Here is a 23,106-nt window from a genome sequence, read left to right on the forward strand (position 1 = left end):
TTTGAATATCCAATAAATTCTAACGCTAAAATGACAGTGAACTAAAACAAGCCCCAAAGGGACCTAATTATGGTCCTATATTTCTACATGATTAAAAAGCACGTACAAAATAATGACAAAGCTTTATATCATCATGGCCAAGAACAAAACAAAATTCATGTAGAATCAACTTAGAATTACTTTGGTTGGATGGAAGGGGAGAGAGAAAAATGCAGTTAATTTGTTAAAAGTAATTTACACTTGAAACAATATTGAATTATATAACTTTTGACTGAGATCTACATTCATAACTATATTTTACTTAGAATATTATTTAACTTGTAGTGGAGTCATTATATATCCATCACAATAGAGATTCAAAGAGGACGAAGGAAAGGAGTTAAAAAATCAAAGTTAAAAAAAAATAATAACTGTAACGGATATTCTCAGATAAAACACAAGATGGCAATTAAAAAGCTAAATATCACATCTTGGTTAAAAGTTTTCTAAAATTAATAGGTGAAGAATACCTACCACTCCATCAGCAATTTTCTGGGCTCCATGAATTTCATATAGTTGTAGCTGTTTTTCAAACAGTTGGGCGATAGCTCTATGAACAAGCTCATACTGCTCCTATTAGGGAGATGAAATGATAAACAAGGGGAAAGACATTAAAAAAAATAAGAAGGCATTTATAAAAATATAGTTTATAAAGTGAAACAAAAAACTATACCTTAGTTTGTACTGCAGAATGCCTCTGTGTTCTCATTTCTTGTATTAAGTTGAAAACATTAAATTCCTCTGGTATTTTCTAAAACAAAGAATTTAAAACATGAACTGTGGACAACTGTTCAGAAAAAACAGTAAAATAGTCTTCAACTCAGGTTTTCACACAGACCTTATATACGTGCTGGGTAACTGAAAATTTATTGAGCACTATCTATCATGCATCAGAGACTGTGCTTAGTCAAGAACGAATCTTGACACTCAGCACTCAAGCTAGTGAGCTAGATACGTGAACAAATAAATGTCCAGCCAACGTATGGTTGCCGTACAGTGGGAATAAACATGCTGTGACTAACACTGGTGTGTGAGTGAAAAGTGAAATATACATAAGCATGGCGGATTAAATGTATAATCTATGTGGGGAATTGAGAAGCTTGATGTAGATAAAACTGACTAAAAGACTGAAAGAAGGAGAGCAATTCAAAGGAGGAGAAAAAATAAGGCTACTTGGCATCAGACTGCAAACATAATAGAGTCTGAACGCATTCTAGAGGCCGGTGTTTCCTGGGCTGGCTACGTAAGGACCAGCTAAGAGAGCTACATCTCTGGAGACTGTGAAACATCCTAGACAATTCGTTTGTACATCTGGAATTATAACTACTGCAATGGGCAACCATGACAAGGGCAGATCTGATATTCGGGTAACTTTTGTAGCAGGGAAGATGACAGAGTGAAAAGCGGAGAAACTGGTGGAGGCTTACTGAAGCAGTCCAAAAAAACAGAAAGGTAGATTTAAGGCACATTTCTGAGGCAGAATTACTAGAACTTGGTGATCAACAAGAATATTTTGGAGTGATAAAGAAGACAGAAGAGTTAAACATGATTTCCAGATTCACTGCTTGGGAGTCTTTATATACACCAGAAGATTTTTATATCATTTCCTAAACTAAGGCTTAAGATTATATTTATGTTATGTCAAACTCAATCAAATGGGGACTGTGTTCAAAATACACAACTTTTGAAATGACAAGATGTTTGTTTGCTAGTATTCAACCAAATGCCTCTTGCCCCCCCCAATTTTTTTTTTTTTTTTTTTTTTTTTTGTGGTACGCGGGCCTCTCACTGTTGTGGCCTCTCCCGTTGCGGAGCACAGGCTCCGGACGCGCAGGCTCAGCGGCCATGGCTCATGGGCCCAGCCGCTCCACGGCATGAGGGATCCTCCCGGACCGGGGCACGAACCCGTGTCCCCTGCATCGGCAGGTGGACTCTCAACCACTGCACCACCAGGGAAGCCCCCCCAATTTTAATCTTTGACTTTTATGTTAAAATGTATTAAAATCTAGCATTTTTATTCACTTAAAAATTTTCATACAAGTGTTAGGAGATGATTTGTTTAGGGGGAATACAGAAATAAAATTTAACAGAGGGCTTTTTGAAAAACTGTTTAAAATTTAAATACTCCGGGGCTTCCCTGGTGGCACAGTGGTTGGAAGGCCGCCTGCCAATGCAGGGGACACACGTTTGAGCCCTGGTCCGGGAAGATCCCACATGCCACACAGCAACTAAGCCCGTGCACCACAACTACTGAGCCTGCACTCTAGAGCCCGCAAGCCACAACTACTGAGCCTGTGCTCTAGAGCCCACAAGCCACAACTACTGAAGCCCGCGCGCCTAGAGCCCATGCTCCACAACAAGAGAAGCCACTGCAATGAGAAGCCCGCGCACTGCAACGCAGAGGAGCCCCCACTCACTGCAACTAGAGAAAGCCCATGTGCAGGAATGAAGACCCAATGCAGCCAAAAGTAAATAAATAAATAAATTTTAAAAACAATTAAATATTCCCTAAGCAAAAGTGAAAAATGGAACGAAGGCAGGGAAAAAAAGAATAGAAGGAAGAAAGAAGGAAAAAGAAACTAAATATTTTATTATTCCTATTTTATATGACATAGATTGACAAATTCATAGAAACTATAAAGCTATGAAGAATAAAAGCTTCTCCCTAATGTATAGAAAATAAACATTCTATAGAACCGGCAAATAAACCAAATGTACATACAATGAGGAGACTTGTGCTTTTCAAATCTGTAATGAGGGCTATGTCTTTATATTCTCCATAGTATTAAACCCAATTTCTTGGAAATAGTACTGGTAGCAACAATACCAGGGATAGTAAGAGAAACGAACATTAAATTTAGCACTTGCTACATGCCACACATAGTACTGAGGAACTTTACAAACTTTCTTAAGAACTTATTTAATTCTTTGAGTTATTAACATTATGATTCCCATTTTCAGATAAAGAAATTGTGGCACAATGAGATTAAGTAAATCGACCAAGATCCCACAGCTAGTAAATGAGAGAGCCAGAGTTTTAATCTGGGACGTTTGGCTGCAGTTATTAGCATTCTTAACCACCATATTATATAATGTTTCCAGTTAGGCATAAATATTTACTGAATTGATTATACTTATACATAGAATAAATATAAAAGGCAACAAGAGTGCTGTATTTGGAAAAGTCAGTGCAGAGTTTACATGCCTAATGTAGGTATTAATTCATCCAGAACAAATGGATGACAATATGTTTATCTTGCTGCCCAGTGTATTACCTCAAGGTAATATGCATCATTTATACCTTTCACTGCCTTTATCTCTTACATAGCAAAGCTACTTCTAAAAAAGTTACATATGTATAACAAAACATATGCTATAATTTACTGCAATTAATTATCAAGTTTGAAAATCATAACAGATCAACTAGATATAATGATACATAAAAATTATTCTTACCCCAGCTTTTAGTAAATTCCACGTATAATCTATGGCACAAATGGCACCTGTTCTTCCACAGCCTGCACTATAGATATAAAATTTGAAAAAACAATTTGATTTTTGTGGTAAAAGAAACGTTAAATACATGTGGGTGGACATGTTAATATTCAGAAGCAAAAAATCATTTAAGAAATCTGACAAAATTCTACTTAGTAAACAAACTACAACTTAAAGAGTGTGCATGGCAAACATCCTTAACATTAAGATTTATATCTTGTTTTCATTTAATTTAAGGAACTTCCAAAAGTAACTCACAGAATACCTAGAAGCCTTCACTTTGAAAGTCTGTCTGCCTCAGAAAACCTTGTCTAGCTAACAAAATGCCTTGCAGATATAAATTTATACTATGTTCTAGATGGCTCTGGTGCTTTAGAGTAGAGGAGAAAACTACATCATTTCAATTGCAAAAGGTATAGGAAAGACGAAGAATGCTACAAGCCCTAGAAACTGGTTTGAACACCAGCAGTGATTTCACCAAAGAAACAAAAGCCACTAATGCTCTCTAATCTCCTGAAGAACTAATAGAACCTGGAGAATGTAAAGTAAAATACCACAGGTTAGTTATTTTAAAATATGACAGAAATACTTTAAAGCAACTGATTTTCAGCTAGAGGGAGGCATATGCACTTAAGTATTGAGAATCACCATGAGTAATTAAAGATGTTACTGATATCACTAGAATAATTTTAGGCAGAAAAAAAGTTGGGCAGCACTTTAATGTGTATTTTGAAACTTTTAGAAGTATCAGTAGTTTGGTAAACATGTAATCTAAGAATTCCTGATAAAGTACATTATAAGCAACTTAGTATGGTTTTTAAAAAGGTCTTAACAATAAACAGTAATAATATTAATTTTAAACCACTGATGTATTTGTCAATTCCACACATCAGAATGTTTCTAAAATTTTGGAGTTAACAGTTACTAGGGCTAAATGATATACATTTGAAACTTGATGGTTCAAAGTGTGATATTACAGAGACACAGAAAACCAGATCAATGCAACACAACAGAAAATTCAGAAACATATTTGAGTATATTCAAGCATTTATTACATACTGGTGGATTCTCCAATTAAAGCGGAAAGACTAGACCATTCAATAAATAGTACAGGGAAAGTTAAAGCAAAAATTAGATTCTTACCCTTTATCTTAATCACAGAAATATTCCAGATGCATTAAAAATATAATGTTTAAAAAAACCTACAAGTGTATTTTTACGCACTACTGTGTTAGGGAAGGACTTTCTAAGCATATGTCAATGTACACAAATCGTTAATGAAGATATTCACAATTATGTATGGTAAAACACAGGCAGAATAAAAACCATGAAAAACCAGAGCACTTACAACATGACTACACATTAACATCTTCAACATATAAAGATATATAAAGAATTCATAATGTATAATTACTGAGATGAAAATCACTGGCAAAGTAAACAAACAAGCAATCACAAAAGAATATAAATGACCAAGAAAAAAAAAAGCTTGCCTGTCACACTGACACTGAAACAAAAAGATAAAAGTATTGGGAAAAATATGGGGAAATGGGCATTCCCACAAACAAACCAGCAGTGGTATGCTTAATTATAATGAGCATCGAATTTATGGATAACAAATTTTTAAATATATACTAAAGGTATGAAAAGGTTCATGTCCTTTAACTTAGAAATCCCACTTTTAGATATCTATTCTAATGAATTACAGATGTGTTCAACGATTTCACCATAAGATTGGCCACTGGATATTTAAATTGTTGTTTAAAATAGCTGAAAATGAATGGGGTAATAAATGAAATGCCAAGCAATGGAGGTTAAATATAAAATACAGTGCAGTCATAATGTATTCCAGAAGAAAATTTATATGACTTAGAAAGATGTACATAATATATGAAATGGGGAAACATTCTTAAAAAAAATACTATACACACATTGAAAGCACATACACTAAAATTTTAACAGTGGTCATCTCTAGTGGGATTGTGAGTGACTCCTTCCTTTTATGTTTGTGCTATCTAAGTCACTACAGTTACCATACTATTTTGGTTCAAAAATATTAAATGATCAATTTATTTTTTAAAGGAAAATCTTCCTATCAAATTGGATTTATGAGCTATGTACATTGACTGGACAATATTAATAGAACAGGAAATAATTTCAACTAACTTGTAAAGAAGTTAAGCCAAAGCAATTTCTTTATCTTTTAATTCTATAATTAAATAGATCTTTCTAACCAGTTAACTACTTAATTAAAAAGTCAACTAACCACAGAATTAACTACAGAAAAATAATTTTAATTAACCAGATTGTTAACTTATTCCCACATCTCCATCAGCAAGCCACCTTTCTGGCCCATAAATAAAAAGAAGCCCTTTCGGGCCTCCCTGGTGGCACGGTGGTTGAGAGTCCGCCTGTCAATGCAGGGGACACGGGTTCGTGCCCCGGTCCGGGAAGATCCCACATGCCGCAGAGCGGCTGGGCCCGTGAGCCATGGCCGCTGAGCCTGTGCGTCCGGAGCCTGTGCTCCACAAGGGGAGAGGCCACAACAGTGAGAGAGGCCCGCGCACAAAAAAAAAAAAAAAAAAGAAGAAGCCCTTTCACTTCACTAATATAAGGCATCACAATCCAACCAAATGGCTAAGAAAACTATCTTTGGTGTTCCATCTCCACTAATATCTTTTAACTATTTAATTAACCAGTAAATCTCTGAGTCTGAAAAATTTCATTTATTGATGCTTTTTATAACAAATGTGAATGAGATATAAGTCACTTAAAAAGATAAACTGTAGTTTTATAAGTAATATGGTTTTAAATTTTTTAGAAGCATTGACCGTAAAATAAAAATTAAGAGAAGAAAAGCTGCCTCAGGATTCAAATAGCTTTTACTATTTGGAAACCCATATAATGACCTATCTAATGAAATTCCAAAATTTAGGTTTTAAAATATCATACATTACCCATATTATAATGCCACCTATATTTCAAAGTATTTAAATATTTAGAAAATTCTTCTGTACCTGCAATGAATACAAATAGGCACATCTTCATGTTCTTGGTATTTCCTCATTAAGCTTATCATGTCCAGAATAGAATCAAATGATGAGGGAACATCATGGTCTGGCCAGTTCACATAATGAAACTGATATAGCCTACGAGATTCCTTCAAGAATAACAGAAATTCAGCCATTATGAAGATACACTTGCAAATTTTAAAGCATACAGAAAAGCTGCAAATCTCACTTTACTGCCATTTCTAAGAGATGTAATTCATATTTAGCACTTCCTTAAAAAAATGATAGCCTGTATTTATCATGTATAAAGTATTGATCTAAGGGCTTCACATGTAACAATTTACTTAATCCCCATGTAACACCATGGGGAAGGTATTGTTAATACTATCCTCATTTTATAGGTAAGGAAATTGAGACAGAAAGAATAACATGCACAATGTTTCACAGCAAGTGACAGATATGGGATCTGAAAGCAGGCAGTCTTACTTCCTAAACCTACACTTTAACCATTATACTATGTATACTACTTAATTAATCTACAGTATTAAATGGATGAGCAATATACTATAAGCATTGTTTTAGAATCTATTGTAATCAGAAGACTAATAGACTATTTAAACCAAAAAGAAAATTAGAAACGAACTTGTCCAAACCCAAACCTACTCAAATTATGGTGTGGGCTGCCACCCATCTCCCTACCCTTTCAAGGGATCTGTGAGTTTCACACTATTTTTATAATAATACTAAGGTGTTATTTGCCATTTTCATTCTCATTCTCTCATGAGTGTCCAGCAGAGTCTTCTCAAGGCTATATGATTTAGGATGATGTCATCACTTGGAAAGGTAATGGAATGTCTGCTTGTATATTCATGCTTTTAAAAAAACTTCTCAGTTTTAATTTCAAATATAGTAAATATTAAAAGATATAACCCACAGAAACAAGAGCTCTTTGGAATCTTCAACAGTTTTTAAGAATGTAAGAGTCCTGACATCAGAATGTTTTGAGAATGGCTATTCTGGTGTTTAATAGAAAGAGCACCGCTTGGAATTCAGGTAAAACTGTATTCAAATTCTACTTCTGCCATTAACTGAACAACTTCAGGTAAGCTACCTAACTTCTCAAAGATTCTTTATCTTCATCTATGGGCAATAGAGATAACAGTACCTACCACTATGAAGCTAGGAGGATTGAAATGCCTGATACAATACTGAAATTCAGTAAGGTATCTATAATTAATATTATAGATTAAAAAATAGCAGCCAAATGATAATAATTGACTCAACTAAAGGGAAATGATTAGTCAGGTCAGGGGTTGCTAAGAGTACTGGAACCATGTCTACTTATAAACAGGAAGGAGTTGTTAAGTATGCTTACAATGCACTGTTTGGGGAAGAATGATGAGTGTCATGGCCAAGCTTAATTACTTATAGTGATTTAAAATTTAAGATAATAGAAACAGAGAAATTGAGGAAGAATTGATAGGCATTCTCTATTGTCTATCAGATTTTTCTTTGATTCCTTCCTGGAGAAATTATCATTTTATATAGCTCTGAAACTGAAGTCATGGGCCTCCAGTGAAAACAAGTTATATCTAAATGAAGACTTAGCGTTAATAGTGGCTTGTCTCTTTCTAAAAAATTGTAAACTAGTAAAAGTGGGTAATAATTATGTAAATAATACTATAATCTGTTTACTGCAATAGAGGAAAAATATTTGCAGCACAGAAACCAACTATTCCAAATACAGTAAACTTATTTTAGGGAAAGTTGTTCTAAGTAAGTAATTATATTAACTTTAATTGATAAAACATAAGGCTCAAAATGTAACTAATGTAAATGTAACTATATAACTAAAAAAATCAACAAACCTCCTTAACTATGTAAGGTAAGACAGTATACTATTTATATATATCCTCTCTTTAAAAACTATCTCTAAATGGAAAATACTTACATTCTGAAACTCAAGTAAGAGTGTCCTAATGAAGTAGTCTGTTCTTGCTTGTTCAGCTTCCTAAGTAAAGGGAAACGATTGTGAGTCAGTAGAACATTAAAACAAAAACATACACACCAAAACAAACAATAACCTCATATTTAAAGTCCACCATATGCAATTAATCTTTAAAATTCCAGGTATGCCTGATAATTATAAAAACAACAATTCTAGAAGTCATCAATTTGTTTATCTAGGTTTTATTTATTTATTTATTTATTTATTTATAAACAGAAGTGTCTGTTAACCAATTACTTAGCTAGGAGTCTATCATCCAACAAAATATTTGCAAAGTGACAACCATCCCCAGAATCATGTAACAGAAATAACACCTACAAACAAAATGTCACTCCTTAGTACCTACAAACATCTTCAACCATTTTATCTTTCCATTAAGCTTGATTTTCTCTACCTAACACTCAACTCTGAATTAACTGGATGCCAAATGTGGAAGGAAAAGGATGCACTCACAAAATCCCAAATTATTATTTTGGTTGATGACAACATAATCACTTTAAAAGTCTCTTACTATCATTTGTCAATATATTAGAAAGCTAACTATTCTTTTTGCTTTTTTAATTAAAACTACAGACAGGGTAGGACAGCGATTGTCAAGAACAACAGGGTATGCTGCTTTATTAATTAAAAAAAAATCAGTATTATTCCTGCTTTAATTTTTTAAACCATAGTAATTTATTTTGAACTTTTCAAATAACATTGCAGGGGGACTTCCCTGGTGGTCGGATGGGTAAGACTCCACGCTCCCAATGCAGGGGGCCCGGGTTCGATCCCTGGTCAGGGAACTAGATCCTGCATGCATGCTGCAGCTAAGAAGTCTGCATGCCACAACTAAGAAGCCTGCATGATGCAATGAAGGTCCCACGTGCCTCAACTAAGACCCGGCACAGCCAGAATAAATAAATATATATATTTTTAAAATAACATTAAGAGGAAAGTATGTTTTTATTTTCATCATAACAGAGTACAAATGAAAATATTGGTCCAAGACTTAACCTTTTCTCACCTATAAAAGGTGAGATAAATACTTTTGGCTTTGTGGACCATAAAGTCTCTGTCTACTTTATGTTGCTGTTGTGATAGGCAAATATATAATTAATGGGTGTGGTTGTACTCCAATAAAACTTCACTCATAAAACAGGCAATGAGCTAGACTGACCCATGGACAGTGTGCTGCTATCTGATCTAAGTGGTTACACACAGCAACATGCTACTGAGCTCCAGCCTGCCCATTCCCCACTGTTCACCAACACTTTACCCTCCTTCTCATCCCCAAACCAAGAGAGCTCCTGATACTGTCCTGTCTCAGTCTCAAACACTCTGATTGCCAAGTATAGTCAAGTCACGTACTATGGTTATTTTCACTTCCTTGCTTTCTACTTACAAATTTGATTTTTTGTTTGCAACAGTGATAACGAATCCTGAGTTGTCTGAAACAACCACATGCCATACAAATTACTTTCCATTTTGAAAGAAAAATTTTGCTTCTTCAGCATGGATTAATTCCATCATTGACAAATCAAACCAGCTGTTACGAATCAAATCAAACCTCTTATCAAGAGGACTTTTAAAAATTACCTTTTAGTGCAACTGAAAAACCAACCCAAAAAGTCAATTCATCTTTTCCAAATTATAAACTATTTCTTACTTTTCTCTATTCATTATTATAAGCTGTTTACTATTTCTGATCCCCGACTGTTAAAAAATTTTAAGTTGTTTTGTTGTTGACTATTAATCACTATATGTGGTCACTTGAACTGTGACATTCATTACAATTATCTTATTACATTTAAATTTACAAATGTTCAACACAACCATGCTGCACAGAACTAGGTTTCCTGGACTGTCTAGGGACTTAATATTGTAGAATACTTTCTGAACTGGTGAAGGGGTAGTGTTCCCTCACTGGAGTACAATATGGTTATGTATTGGTTTTTATTCATTCCAAACAATATGAAATGCAGTAGGATTTTTAAATTTTTTAAATTTAATCCACAAACAGTTAATTCTAACCAGGACTTTAGAGTATTGACTATACTTTAAATCCAGGCCATTTAACTAGGAGTTACAGTTAACATTACAAAAATCACACTGTATTTATAAAGGAGACTGTGTAAAACAGCCTGAGTCCTTTTCTGCATAAACCTAGAAAGCACTAAATTTCTGGTAGCATCAGAGGAATTCATAAGTCCTAAGTACAAATAAGTCATAAAATTAAGGACTTCTTGAATTCACCAATGACGAGTAAAATCATAAAAATTATATTTCATTTAACCATGGAAAACAAAGTCAAAAACAAGCAATTATGAGATGGGTAATGTAATGGTTAATTTTACATGTCAACCTGGCTGGGCCATGGTGTGCTCAGATACTTGGTCATACGTTATTCTTGGTGTTCCTGTGAGGGAGTTTTGGGGTGAGATTAACATTTAAATCCGTGGACTTTGAGTAGTGCAGACTGCTCTCTCTAAGGTGGCTGGCCCTCATCCAATCAGTTAAGGCTTGAATAGAAAAAAAGGACCAGCCTCCTCCAAGTCAGAGAATTCTCCAGGAGACTGCTTTCATGTGTAACATTAGCTCTTCCTGGTTCTACAGCAGACCGTCTTTGGACTGGAGCTAAACATCAGTTTGCCTGGGTCTCAGCCTGCCCACCTTCGGATTAGAACTATTGTATCAGCTCTCGGTCTCCAGGCTGCTGCTCTTCAGCGTGAAACTGAAGCATCAGCTCCTCGTGGGTCTCCAGCTTGCCCACCCTCCCCTGCAGATTTTGTACTTGCCAGCCTCCATAATCATGTGAGCCAATTCCTTATGATAAACCTCTTTCTCTATATATATAAACATCCTACTGCTTCTGTTTCTCTGGAAAACCATGACTAATATAGGGAAGTTATTTAATTTTCATGTATGTTTAATCATCGTATTTTGAGTTGAGTCAATAAGACAGTATATTTCTTTCAAGTGATTAAAAAAGACACCTTCATGTGTAACCCAAAGCAAATTGTTGGTTCTATTCTAAAGCTTATATTTTACTTCTTTTTTGTTGTTCCTTCACTGTTTTTGTTTTTTAATTCATTTTCTCAGATTTGTGTTGTTAGTTTTAGAACTTGAATTTAATTCACTTCCACAGCTCATCAAATAGGTATATATTTTAAGTTTCATATCAAGTTTTCTGCCATAAAAGATCAACCTCTACTTTCAGGATGGAAGTTCTCAAACCCATCTTTGTATATAATTATAACAATTCTGGGGAGAATAACATAGATATGAAAGATTAACATAATAAACTATACTTCCGTCATCAAGGATCTTTCTTATTTGTTAAATTTGAAACTAATACTTTATATACCACTTTTCAAATAGATCACTCAAAGCAGTTATTCGTTTATTCTTAGATACATAACACTTATGATCAACTTATATATAAAGAATAACACAGAATTAACAAAATAAGGTACAAGGAAATTATACATTTATGAAAAGTCATTCTCAAAGCTTCTTAGTTTAAAAGCAGTATAAAAACAAACATTATTATTAATGTTTGTTTATTAAGTGTAGATTTACATTAAAACATTGAAGGCTTGGCTTATATAAAACCAGGTTCATACCATATTATAATTTAATTATCAGTCGAACATACTCATTACCTGATTAAATAATGTATATAAAAATAGGTACTTACACAAGAAATTTTAAATGGTGCAAATGTTATAGGGTCTTCTCCATACAAAGGCCAATAGCGCTCACATTTTTTCTGTTTTCCAAAAAAAAGTCAGTAAATAATTGATCATTTGTTTTACTTGAACTTTAACAAATATTTTGCGTTCAGGTTGTTCTTCCTTCCCAGAAAACAGAAAAACTGCCATCAATAGGCAAGGAGCTAGGAGCTCTCAGACTTACCCAACTAACCATAAAGGTGGGCTACCATGACCTCTCCAAGATTAGTCATAAGAACCTTATTAACATAAGTGTATAAACTGTTCATTGCTACCGGCTTGGTATATAGAGTAGACTCCAAAGATCCTCCTCTAGAAAAGAAAAATTGCTTAAAAAAAAAGTGCCTGGCACAAGGAGGTCCATTCAGTATAAAAAGTTGCCAGGCAAGTTTTAATGCTTGTAAAATGACAATCTCTATAAAAACTGGCTGAATTCTTGTTAAGTGTAAAATCTGTGGCATCGTGGAAAGAGCACTCCACTTGGTATCCGAAGAATTTTGCAAGTAGCAATTTTACTGTTTGGTTGACCTTTAGTTCCTTTACCTGTAAAAATGGGAATAATAATCCTTATCTTATATGATTGCTTCAAGTACTAAATAAGAGTTTATTTCAAATGTTCCACTGGTGGAACGCTATAAAAGAATAATGTATTATTTAAACTATCCACTTTTGAGATTCTAGGAAGTGTAATTGAACAGTTTCCCCTTTTACTTTCCCATTTTAAACAAGTATAGAAATAGCAGAATATTCAATTTTCATTGGTTTCTAATATCAAGTCCCATCATTTTAGAAACTTAGGTAAGTGAATGAAAGCCTAACTTTACAGAGGATCCAGTGATTCTGATGCAAGAAATGATGCAATTTTACCAAGACCCAATAAAATGAAACCCTTTAAGTGACAATTTAGCTTAAAATAAACCTTTGGCATGGGAAATACATCAGTTCTTACTAAATTCTCATAGTTCCATATATAGTAAGTGGAATTGTTACCTATAGGCTAGAATTAACTGTAAGCTGACAATACTGCTCTCAGGGCAACAAAGTAGAACTGCCTAGTATGTCAGTTTAGCTTAGAGTAAATACTATTAATATTTTAGAAGCCTTAAAGCCACAAACTTCATTTCCCAGTAGAAGTTTATAGAAAATGATAAAATTAAATTATATTGACGGGTTTTTTTTCTTGTTGTTTTGCCTAGTAAAGTTTTAACATCTTGAAACAGAAAACAAATTTATAGAAGATTAACTTAGTAAGAATGAAAGCTTGTGACTAACATGCCCCTCATTCAGACGAGCAATAACTGAGTAATGATTATATTGGTATTTATATTTCAGGTATGAACTAATTACAATTGATACCAAAAATAATGTGTTAAACATCATATATACATAATCTATAATAATTTATCATTCGTTTCAGAGATGAGGAAGCTGAAGCTCAGAGGGGACAGTTCAATGTACCATGCTCCAAATGCTAGTAAAGTGTAGGTCTGTTTGATTTTATTACCTGTGCTCTTTCCATTAGGTCACATTCTAAGTCAAAGTCAAGGTTATCAAACAAATTCATAGCCCTAACTGACAAAACAACAAAACTGACTAACAAAACACTATGAATCAAAAAAACATTAGCTTCAAAAATTTCTGCATGCAATACAACTTAATTTTTCAAGTATTATTACTGATATACAGTGTGAGCCTATTAATAGAATGAAGAGAAACAAAGCCTAAATCTTAAAGGTAATGGTAAAAAAATTAGGAAGGTGAAATTTAAGTTTCCTAACACCACTGATTAATAGTAATGGTACTGAGGTACATACTGACGATACTTAAACAGATAATTACTTAACAGTTTGTACTGTAATTACAATTACTTAATTACTTTCTCAGTTTGTTTATTTTCTAATCTTAGACTGTTCATTTTCTGTCCAATATTGCTAATACTTCCACTATTTGTAAATGATATGGTTGAGCGGAATGACAAAAATTACTAGTAAAAATAAAGTTTTCCAATGATTTATACATCATAACATCTCACATAACTGAAAGATGTATTATCTTGCTTTATGCAACATATCTTTTACTGAAATTTTTCATAATAAGTTTTACAACTTAAAAATGACTTTTTACTTTAACTAATGAACTACCTTTGTATAAGGAGACTTCAAATCATCACATAATTTGTTTGATTTGTTTCTCACATTTATAGAAGCCCACACTTAAAAATGAAGACTTAAGAATTGATGCTGCAAGAGATCACAATGGTTTTGAAACTAATTTCACGTGGACAGAGTTTTTACCAATGTTAAAAATTTCAGATTAAGGAATTTTCTTCTCTTTGGAGATAACATTACAAAAATGTAGTGGTATTGGCAGACAGAAATCAGAATATTCAAATTGTAAATTGATGAAAATTAATCAGAATTACTGAATTCATTTTTATTGCTCAATTTTATTCAATCCATAAAAAGTGTTCTACTTACACCACCATTAAATATTTGAAGACTACTAAGTAACAGTACAAAATCTATTAAATGTATTTATAAAATGTAAAAGTTTATGTGCTTGGGGATTATTTGGCTCCTTTTGATGAAATAAAAGCAACTGCAGAACACAAAAAAAGAAAAGAAGTAACTATTTTAAAAACTAGGGCTAAGAGTATAATAAAAGACCAGGAATATATATCCCTAGAAATGAAGTAATAAAAAGAATACTCCACAATTATTTTAAGTGTTAATAGTTATACATACCCTTCCCATCTCAAATTCACGACAGGCCATTACAATGATCTAAAAAGAAGTGGGGGTGGGATGAGATAAAGAATATATCAGTTATAAAGAATATATCAGTTAAAACACAATTTTGTTTTTTCAATAAAATATACATTTCAAGAATTATTTTTTATTCTGAGCAAAAGTATGCCTGGCCTGTCAGAAAAAAAAAAGTAGGTTGAGTTAAAGAAATGATCAAAATCATTCCTTCGAAGTAAAGGGCTAACTAACTAAATATCAACAAATTAAATTGGCTTCAAATAACATGATGTATTTGATTTGAATTAAATTTTTTGAAGCTTATAGACTTATTTCTATCTTTTGACATAATATTAAAACAGCGCATTCAGGATATTTACCCAATAAAATAGCAATACTTTACATACATTTAATAAAATTATCAAGGTTGAAGGTATTTAACTGTCTTTGATCATAAAGGTTATTACATTTGCTTACCCATCCCAACATTTTATAATGTAATATTTCAAACATACAGCAAAGTTGAAATAATTTTACAGTAAACTCTGTATAGGCACCATCTATTCTCTACCATTAACATTTCATAATAATTGTTTTTATCACATAGCTCTCCCTCCACTCATCTATCAGTCTATCTTATTTGGTAGTTGTCTTACTAGTACTGACATAGGACAAGATTCAAAGTATTATCACACCCTATTCTTGAAATATTTCGACAAGTTTGTCAAAATTTAATGAGAAATCCTAGCCATCAGTTGCTGTCTTTTTAATAAACATTAGCTATAATTAACATATCATTATGGCTCAAAAGTCATGTCATTACATGTAATACTTACTACAACATTGTACTCCCATATCATCCTCCAAAAATCTATTACTGTATTTGCTAAAGGTCCTTGGGTTGCCACATATGCTTTTGGCCCATAAACACCCTAAAAGGGTTAAAAGCAAATTTCATATTTATTATGATTAACAAAAATATTTCCTTACCTAAATTTTAAGTTTTCAAATTTTATTAGTAATACTGCTGTTTTCGCCTAAACCATTCCCAAGTAATTTTTCTTTAATAGTACATAAAAGCATGGCGAAATATATTTCACTTCAGCTTCTGATGAAATGTTACTACTTTTGAGTAATTATTAGACATGGTGCACAGAATTCATAATTAAACCTCCTTGTGCTAATTTTAAAATTATTAGTTACCTAGGAATTAAAAACAAAAGCCTTAGTACCTAGGCAACAAAGCTAACTCTAGCAGAAACATAAAAGCATGCATCAATTCTAAAAGATAATACTGGAATAGCTAACTTCTTTCTTACCTAGATTCTTCCATAACTACCTTTAGTTAATTATTCAACTTAAAGTTTTTTAAGCACCTGCTATGTATACTCTAATAGTAAACCCAAGAATATATCAAACAAAATAGTGGACTAAAATACTAAACCAGCACATAATTGAATCATACAGTGAGTCAGTGTTATTAAGTGCAATTAAAACCTAGAACTTTTAACAGATGTCCTTATTAAAGAACATAAACATCAATAATATCTGAAAGAACGAACTACCTACGTGTTAATTTTTGTTTAACCTATTCGTTTTGGGTTTTGCCATAACTGTAGTAAAATTGACTTTTTAGTAAAAACAGTTTTTATTTGAAACCATGACTGTTCAATGTTGACATAGATATTAATTTTACCATATAACTCTTACTACCTTAATATTTTTCTCAACAAAATATTATATTAAGATACGTACAGGGGCTTCCCTGGTGGCACAGTGGTTAAGAATCCACCTGCCAGTGCAGGGGACACGGGTTCGAGCCCTGGTCCGGGAAGATCCCACATGCCGTGGAACAACTAAGCCAGTGTGCCACAACTATTGAGCCTGCGCTCTAGAGCCTGCGAGCCACAACTACTGAACCTGCATGCCACAACTACTGAAGCCCGAGTGCCTAGAGCCCAGGCTCCACAACAAGAGAAGCCACCATAATGAGAAGCGCATGCATCGCAATGAAGAGTAGCCCCCACTCGCCACAACTAGAGAAGGCCCACACAGCAATGAAGACCCAACACAGCCAAAACTAAATAAAGTAAATAATTTTTTTAATTAAAAAAAGAAAAGAACCTTAAAAAAATGTATAAATACCATATATAAAATAACTGAAATTATACTGCCATATAACTAGAAAGATTCAAAAGCACAGAATAACTAACAGAACAAAACTGTCTTTTATTTACTCAAGTAGCAGTTTGAATCTCTCTCTCTGCTGATAAATATGTTAAAAACTTGACTGCTTTTGATCAGAGTATCCAAAAAAGGTTATCTATAAAGACTATATTTAATCTTGCATTTCAGCTGTCACTTGAAACTTAGTGACAATTGCCAGAAGTTTTTAATCTAAGTTTATATTCTGTAATTTTAAATCAGTATTACCCAGTAATTCCAGCCCTGGTAATTTATTCTAAGAAATTATTCAAAAGAATAACAATGTTCAGGGCTTCCCTGGTGGTACAGTGGTTAAGAATCCACCTGCCTAATGCAGGGGACACAGGTTCGAGCCCTGGTCCAGGAAGATCCCACATGCCATGGAGCAACTAAGCCCATGTACCACAACTACTGAGCCTGCGCTCTAGAGCCCACACACCACAACTACTGAGCCTGCGCTCTAGAACCCGCACACCACAACTACTGAGCCTGCGTGCCCACAGCCCGTGCTCCACAACAAGAGAAGCACCGCAATGAGAAGCCCACACACTGCAACGCAGAGTAGCCGCAACTAGAGAAAACTCGTGGGCAACAATGAAGACCCAACACAGCCAAAAATAAATAGATTAAATAAATAAATTAAAAAAAGAAAAACAATGTTCACTACAATAATACCATCAAGAAAAACTAGAAACAACCTATACGGTTCAACAACAGAAATGACCATGTACATTTGTGTACCTAAACTCAAGGGGACAAACAAGAAGATTTAGCAATCAGCAAGGTGTTTATAAGTCTTCAATGTAAAAGAAGAAACAAAAATAGAAAAACTTTATCTCCACTGTCATAAAACCAAGCAAAACTCTTTATGAATAAGGAAGCTAGAAGGAAAGCCCATAAAAATATGTCATGGCTGTGCTTTTAATTTTACTTCTTTTACTGTTGGTATCACATTAGGCAATTTTAAAATTTTTAATAAAACTAGTATGTAGGAAGACATTAAATATGGCAGAGTTGATACTTAAAGTTAATACATACCTTAATAAAATTTGCATTGATATAGTCTGAATCTTGAGAAGGAGTCTTTAAAGTCAACTTAACTCGGCTGTGATCAACTACAAGAAAAAATAAAGGATTTCATAAATTATGTCCCATTGGCAAACAGGGTTTTTTTCTAACAAACCATAAATAAGATTAAATAAATAACTAAAATTATTTATTTTAAAAAACAATGAATGGGACTTCCCATGGGCAACGAAGCCCATGCGCCACAACTACTGAGCCTACACTCTAGAGCCCGCAAGCCACAACTACTGAGCCCATGCGCCACAACTACTGAAGCTCATGCGCCTAGAGCCTGTGCTCCACAACAAGAGAAGCCTCAGCAATGAGAAGCCAGTGCACTGCAACGAAGAGGAGCCCTGGCTCGCCACAACTAGAGAAAGCCCGAGCGCAGCAACAAAGATCCAACACAGCCAAAAATAAATAAATTAATTAAAAAAAAAAAAAAAAACAATGAATGAAAATTGACTCTAGGTACCAGCAGGCTAATTTCTAACATCATATTGACAGGAAGTCTAATTGTAAAGCTGTGTTTTTAAGTTGGAATCAGAGTAAATCTCAGGCGCTCTTTTAAAATACAAATTCCTGGGCACCGTCCTAGATTTACTATACAAGAGTCTGAGGTTTAAGTGTCTACAGTTTTTAACAAGCATACCAGGTGATGAACACTAACCATTTATACACAAATACATCTGCCAAAGTTCTTGTAAGGAAATCTAACTTTCATATTTTACAAGAAATTAGGAAAATTAAGTAAACTGTGACAAATGAATTAAGATGATGTATGAAAAGTGCTCAATACTGCACTTCACCAATGATACTTATTATTAGGTAATGTCCACTTACGGTAAATAAAATCTTTACAAGAAGGTCTCAAAATATAAATTTTATTGATTTTATAAAATTATGTAGTTGTATTTTTAAAATAAAGGTAATATCAATATGATTTTTAAAAATTAGATCTTAAAGAAAGATAGAAGATGAGACTTCCCTGGTGGTCCAGTGGTTAAGAATCCATGCTCCCAATGCAGGGGGCCCAGGTTTGATCCCTGGTCAGGGAACTAGATCCCACATGCCGCAACTAAGAGCCCGCATGCTGCAACTAAAGATCCTGTGCGCTGCAACTAAGACCTGGCGCAGCCAAATAAATAAATAAATAATATTTTTTTAAAAAAAGATACAAGATGAAAAGTGAACTGCCCCTGTCCTTGAATTCCAGGGCTCTCTCTTTTCCAAAAAAGACACTATTAAAGTTCCTTTTTCATTCCAAAATTCTTATGCATATACCTATATACTTTGAAAAAGCAGACAAATACAATCATACTAAACATGTTGTTCTGAACCTTGTTATTTTTCAGTTAGCAATATATTCTAGAACTCTTCCCAGAGCAAAAACAGATCACCTTACTCGTTTTTAATGTTATATGGACGTTTCATTACTTATTTAACGAGCTACACTACTGATGGGCCATTTTTTCTTACTAGACACACTACTACAATGAACACTGCAGTACTTGTATCTCTTACCGGCAGTACCAGAGGGTAATAAGTTCCTAACAAAGGAATTGCTACTTGCCTTCTAAAAGGTATATACCAACTTATGCAAGTGTTATTAGTAAGAGTAACTAATTGGGTGTTATCATATATTTTAATAGTTGACAATCTAAAAAATAAGACATCAGACTTGCATTTCTTGAATTATGCAAATGGTTGCATATTTTCATATAGTTGTTTGTATTTCTTTTACCAAAGTTGCTTGTTTATACCCTTTGAACATTATCCCCATGTGTCTATGTTTTCCTACTGATTTATATGAAATCTCTGTAAAGAGAGAAAAATCAACCCTTGGTCATAGATAGTGCAGATAGATTTTTTAAAACTTTTCATTTAGAACTAATTTTAGATTTACAGAAAAATTGCAAAAATAGTATAGAGAAATCTCATACATCCCTCACTCATCTTCCCTTAATGTTAACATCTTACTTATATAACCATAGCACAGTTATCAAAATGAGAAAACTAACATTGTTACAATACTATTAATTAAACAACAGACTGTATACAAATTTTACCAGTTAAAAAAAAGTATCTTTTTTCTTTCCAGGATCCCACAATACACTTTGTTATTATTTCTCCTAAGTCTCTTCCAATCTATAAAAGTTCCTATGACTGATATTTTTCTTATGATTGGAATGAGGTTATGCATTTTGTCCAGACAGCAGAGAACAATCATGTGTCCTCAGTGAGAAGACACACCAAGGGGTTCATGATGTCAATATGTCATATTACTTGTGAGGTTAACCTTGGTCTTGGTTAATTTGGTGTCAGCTGGTGTCTCCACTGTGAAGTTACTATCTTTCCCTTTGTAGTAAATAAATATTTGGGTACATACTTTGAGCCTATGAAACCCTAAAGTAGTAGGATTATCTAAGATTCACGGTCTCCAGATTAGAAAGGGCCATAACATGTAATATGCCACTATCATTTTGGTCCTTTCTAATCCAGGGACAATGACCATTAAAGGCAATTAAAATACAAAAAAACATACAGAAATGGTAACAGATACAAATAAACTTCTTAGCAAACTTTTTAAAAGGAAAACTAATGAATAACTAATTTATATGCCAATGACCCGAATTTTATACATTAGTACAAAGGCCCAGTTCTGCTGATTTCATTTATTTATTTTTGGTGAAATTTTCTTTGGAAATTTGTAGGAAGAGATATATAAGAAAGACATAGTAGCTTCTAATTAAAATTATGTATCTCCTTACCATGTTTCCAGGAAAGAGAATGTTTACATGCTTATCAATGCTTTGTTTCTTATTTCATTCCATCCTACATGTCTTTTTTAAAAGCCATTTGGGATAAGGAATATACATATAAAAAATCCTATGCTTTGGGTAAATGACAATAGAATAATTCAGTAGTTAGGACAATGACAGTTAAGTAACTATATGAAGCTTCCTCTCAACCATGTTTGCCAGTAATGATGGGTCCCACCTAACTGCCCTTATTCATGTGGCATGTTAGCCTCTATTCAAAGTATCTCAAAGCCAGAGACTTTGTACAATAGTTGGTTTACCACTGGATCCTTAGTAAATGTTTTGGGGATTGTGAATCCAAATGACAACAGTGGCTCCCAAATGATAGTCAAGACTTGTGCCAAGCTGCTTGCTACATGCAAGCTGGGAATTTTTTTAAATTTTTCTGTGATGGAAAATTTTATGCATATACAAAAATATGATAGTATAATGAATCCCCATCTATCCAGTACCCAACTTCAATAATTATCAGTATTTTGCCAATCTTATTTCACCTATGGCTAATCATACAGCAGCTGGGGACCGGAAAAAGCAAACTAAAATGCAAGATTTCCGAGTCGCATATTCTGCAGTAAGTTTGATTCAGTCAGTTCAAGATGGGGCACAGAAATGGCTTTTTTTAAAAATGAAATAATGCCCTTTGCATGCAGCAACATGGATGGACCTAGAAATTCTCATATGAAGTAAAGTAAGTCAGAAAGAGAAAGACAAATACCGTATGATATCACTTAGATGTGGAATCTAAAATATGATACAAATGAACATATCTGTGAAACAGAAACAGACTCAAAGACATAGGTAACAGACTTGTGGTTGCCAAGGGGGAGGGTGGCAGGGGGAGAGAAGGATTGGGAGTTTGGGATTAGCAGATGCCAACTATTACATATAGGATGGATAAACAAGGTCCTACTGTATAGAACAGGAAACTGTATTCAATATCCTGTGATAAGCCATAATGGAAAGGAATATGAAAAAGAATATGTAAGTATAACTGAATGACTTTGCTGTACAGCAAAAATTAACACAACATTGTAAATCAACTATGCTTCAATAAAAATTTTTTAAAAAGAAATGGCTTTTTTTAAAACTCTAAAGCACAGGCAAATTTTGTAGTCACTACTTCATACTACAGAATCATAGTATATATATATATTTTTTATAATTTTTAAAATTTTTATTTATTAGGCTGCACTGGGTCTTTGTTGCGGCACAGGCTTAATTGTGGTATGTGGGATCTTAGTTCCCCGACCTATTTATTTATTTAGGCTGCACTGGGTCTTTGTTGCCGCGGGCTTGGTTGTGGTATGTGGGATCTTACTTCCCCAACCAGGGTTCCCAGCGATTGAACCTGGGCCCCCGGCATTGGGAGCACGGAGTCTTAACCACTGGACTGCGAGGGAAGTCCCAATCATAGTACATTATTGAGAATTTAAAAATCAATATTATGCTGTGTATAACACATAATGCATATTTTAATATTCTTCATTGGTGCTGTTATTAAGCATAAACATGAATTGAAATAATTTAAAGAATATTAAAGAAATGAAAACAATCATTCCTCTCCATGGTTTTGCAGAATGCCTCTACAATCTCCCAAGAGCACAATTCCAAATAGATAAAACCAATATTCGCTACACAAGAGGCTCTTTAAAGTAGCAACATTTTTTTCTTGAACAAACATCAACACCTACTGCAACAACAAAAATATATATTGTCACCTCCAAGGAAACACACACCTATTGATAAATCCTAGGTCTGAGAAATAAAAGGATCTCCATAATTAATATTGGGATAGGCAGAACACCCTGATCCATCACTTCTAAAGGCTAGCCAACTCAGTTTTAGCCCTTTTCAAGAGACAAAAGCACAGGTTATCCTTGACACAAGAGTATCTAGAAATTTCTTAATTATAGGACTAGCCTCAGTGTTCTACCATAAAATAAACCAAATCTCCAAGATGGCTTGAGAAAAAACTAAGTGATCTCTGAATAGTGATGAAATTGC

General features: G+C 33.7%; 1 protein-coding gene across 4 annotated transcripts in view; it reads right to left on the reverse strand.

Moving 5' to 3' along the window:
- The window catches only part of PTPN12 (protein tyrosine phosphatase non-receptor type 12), an 86,604-nt gene that overhangs the window by 27,217 nt on the left and 36,281 nt on the right, over positions 1–23,106 (reverse strand). For 3 of the 4 annotated variants that reach the window (XM_033439714.2, XM_004263393.4, XM_033439716.2), the window contains 9 exons: positions 18,254–18,330; positions 15,847–15,942; positions 15,011–15,049; positions 12,233–12,304; positions 8,497–8,556; positions 6,552–6,694; positions 3,496–3,562; positions 713–790; positions 514–612 (listed from right to left, as the gene is read on the reverse strand). In XM_033439714.2, coding sequence (XP_033295605.1) covers positions 514–612; positions 713–790; positions 3,496–3,562; positions 6,552–6,694; positions 8,497–8,556; positions 12,233–12,304; positions 15,011–15,049; positions 15,847–15,942; positions 18,254–18,330 — 731 coding nt within the window. The remainder of the gene's footprint in view (positions 1–513; positions 613–712; positions 791–3,495; positions 3,563–6,551; positions 6,695–8,496; positions 8,557–12,232; positions 12,305–15,010; positions 15,050–15,846; positions 15,943–18,253; positions 18,331–23,106) is intronic. The other variant, XM_049714936.1, reaches the window with a different exon arrangement.

Source organism: Orcinus orca, chromosome 9, assembly GCF_937001465.1.
Source record: "Orcinus orca chromosome 9, mOrcOrc1.1, whole genome shotgun sequence".
Classification (NCBI taxonomy): domain Eukaryota; kingdom Metazoa; phylum Chordata; class Mammalia; order Artiodactyla; family Delphinidae; genus Orcinus; species Orcinus orca.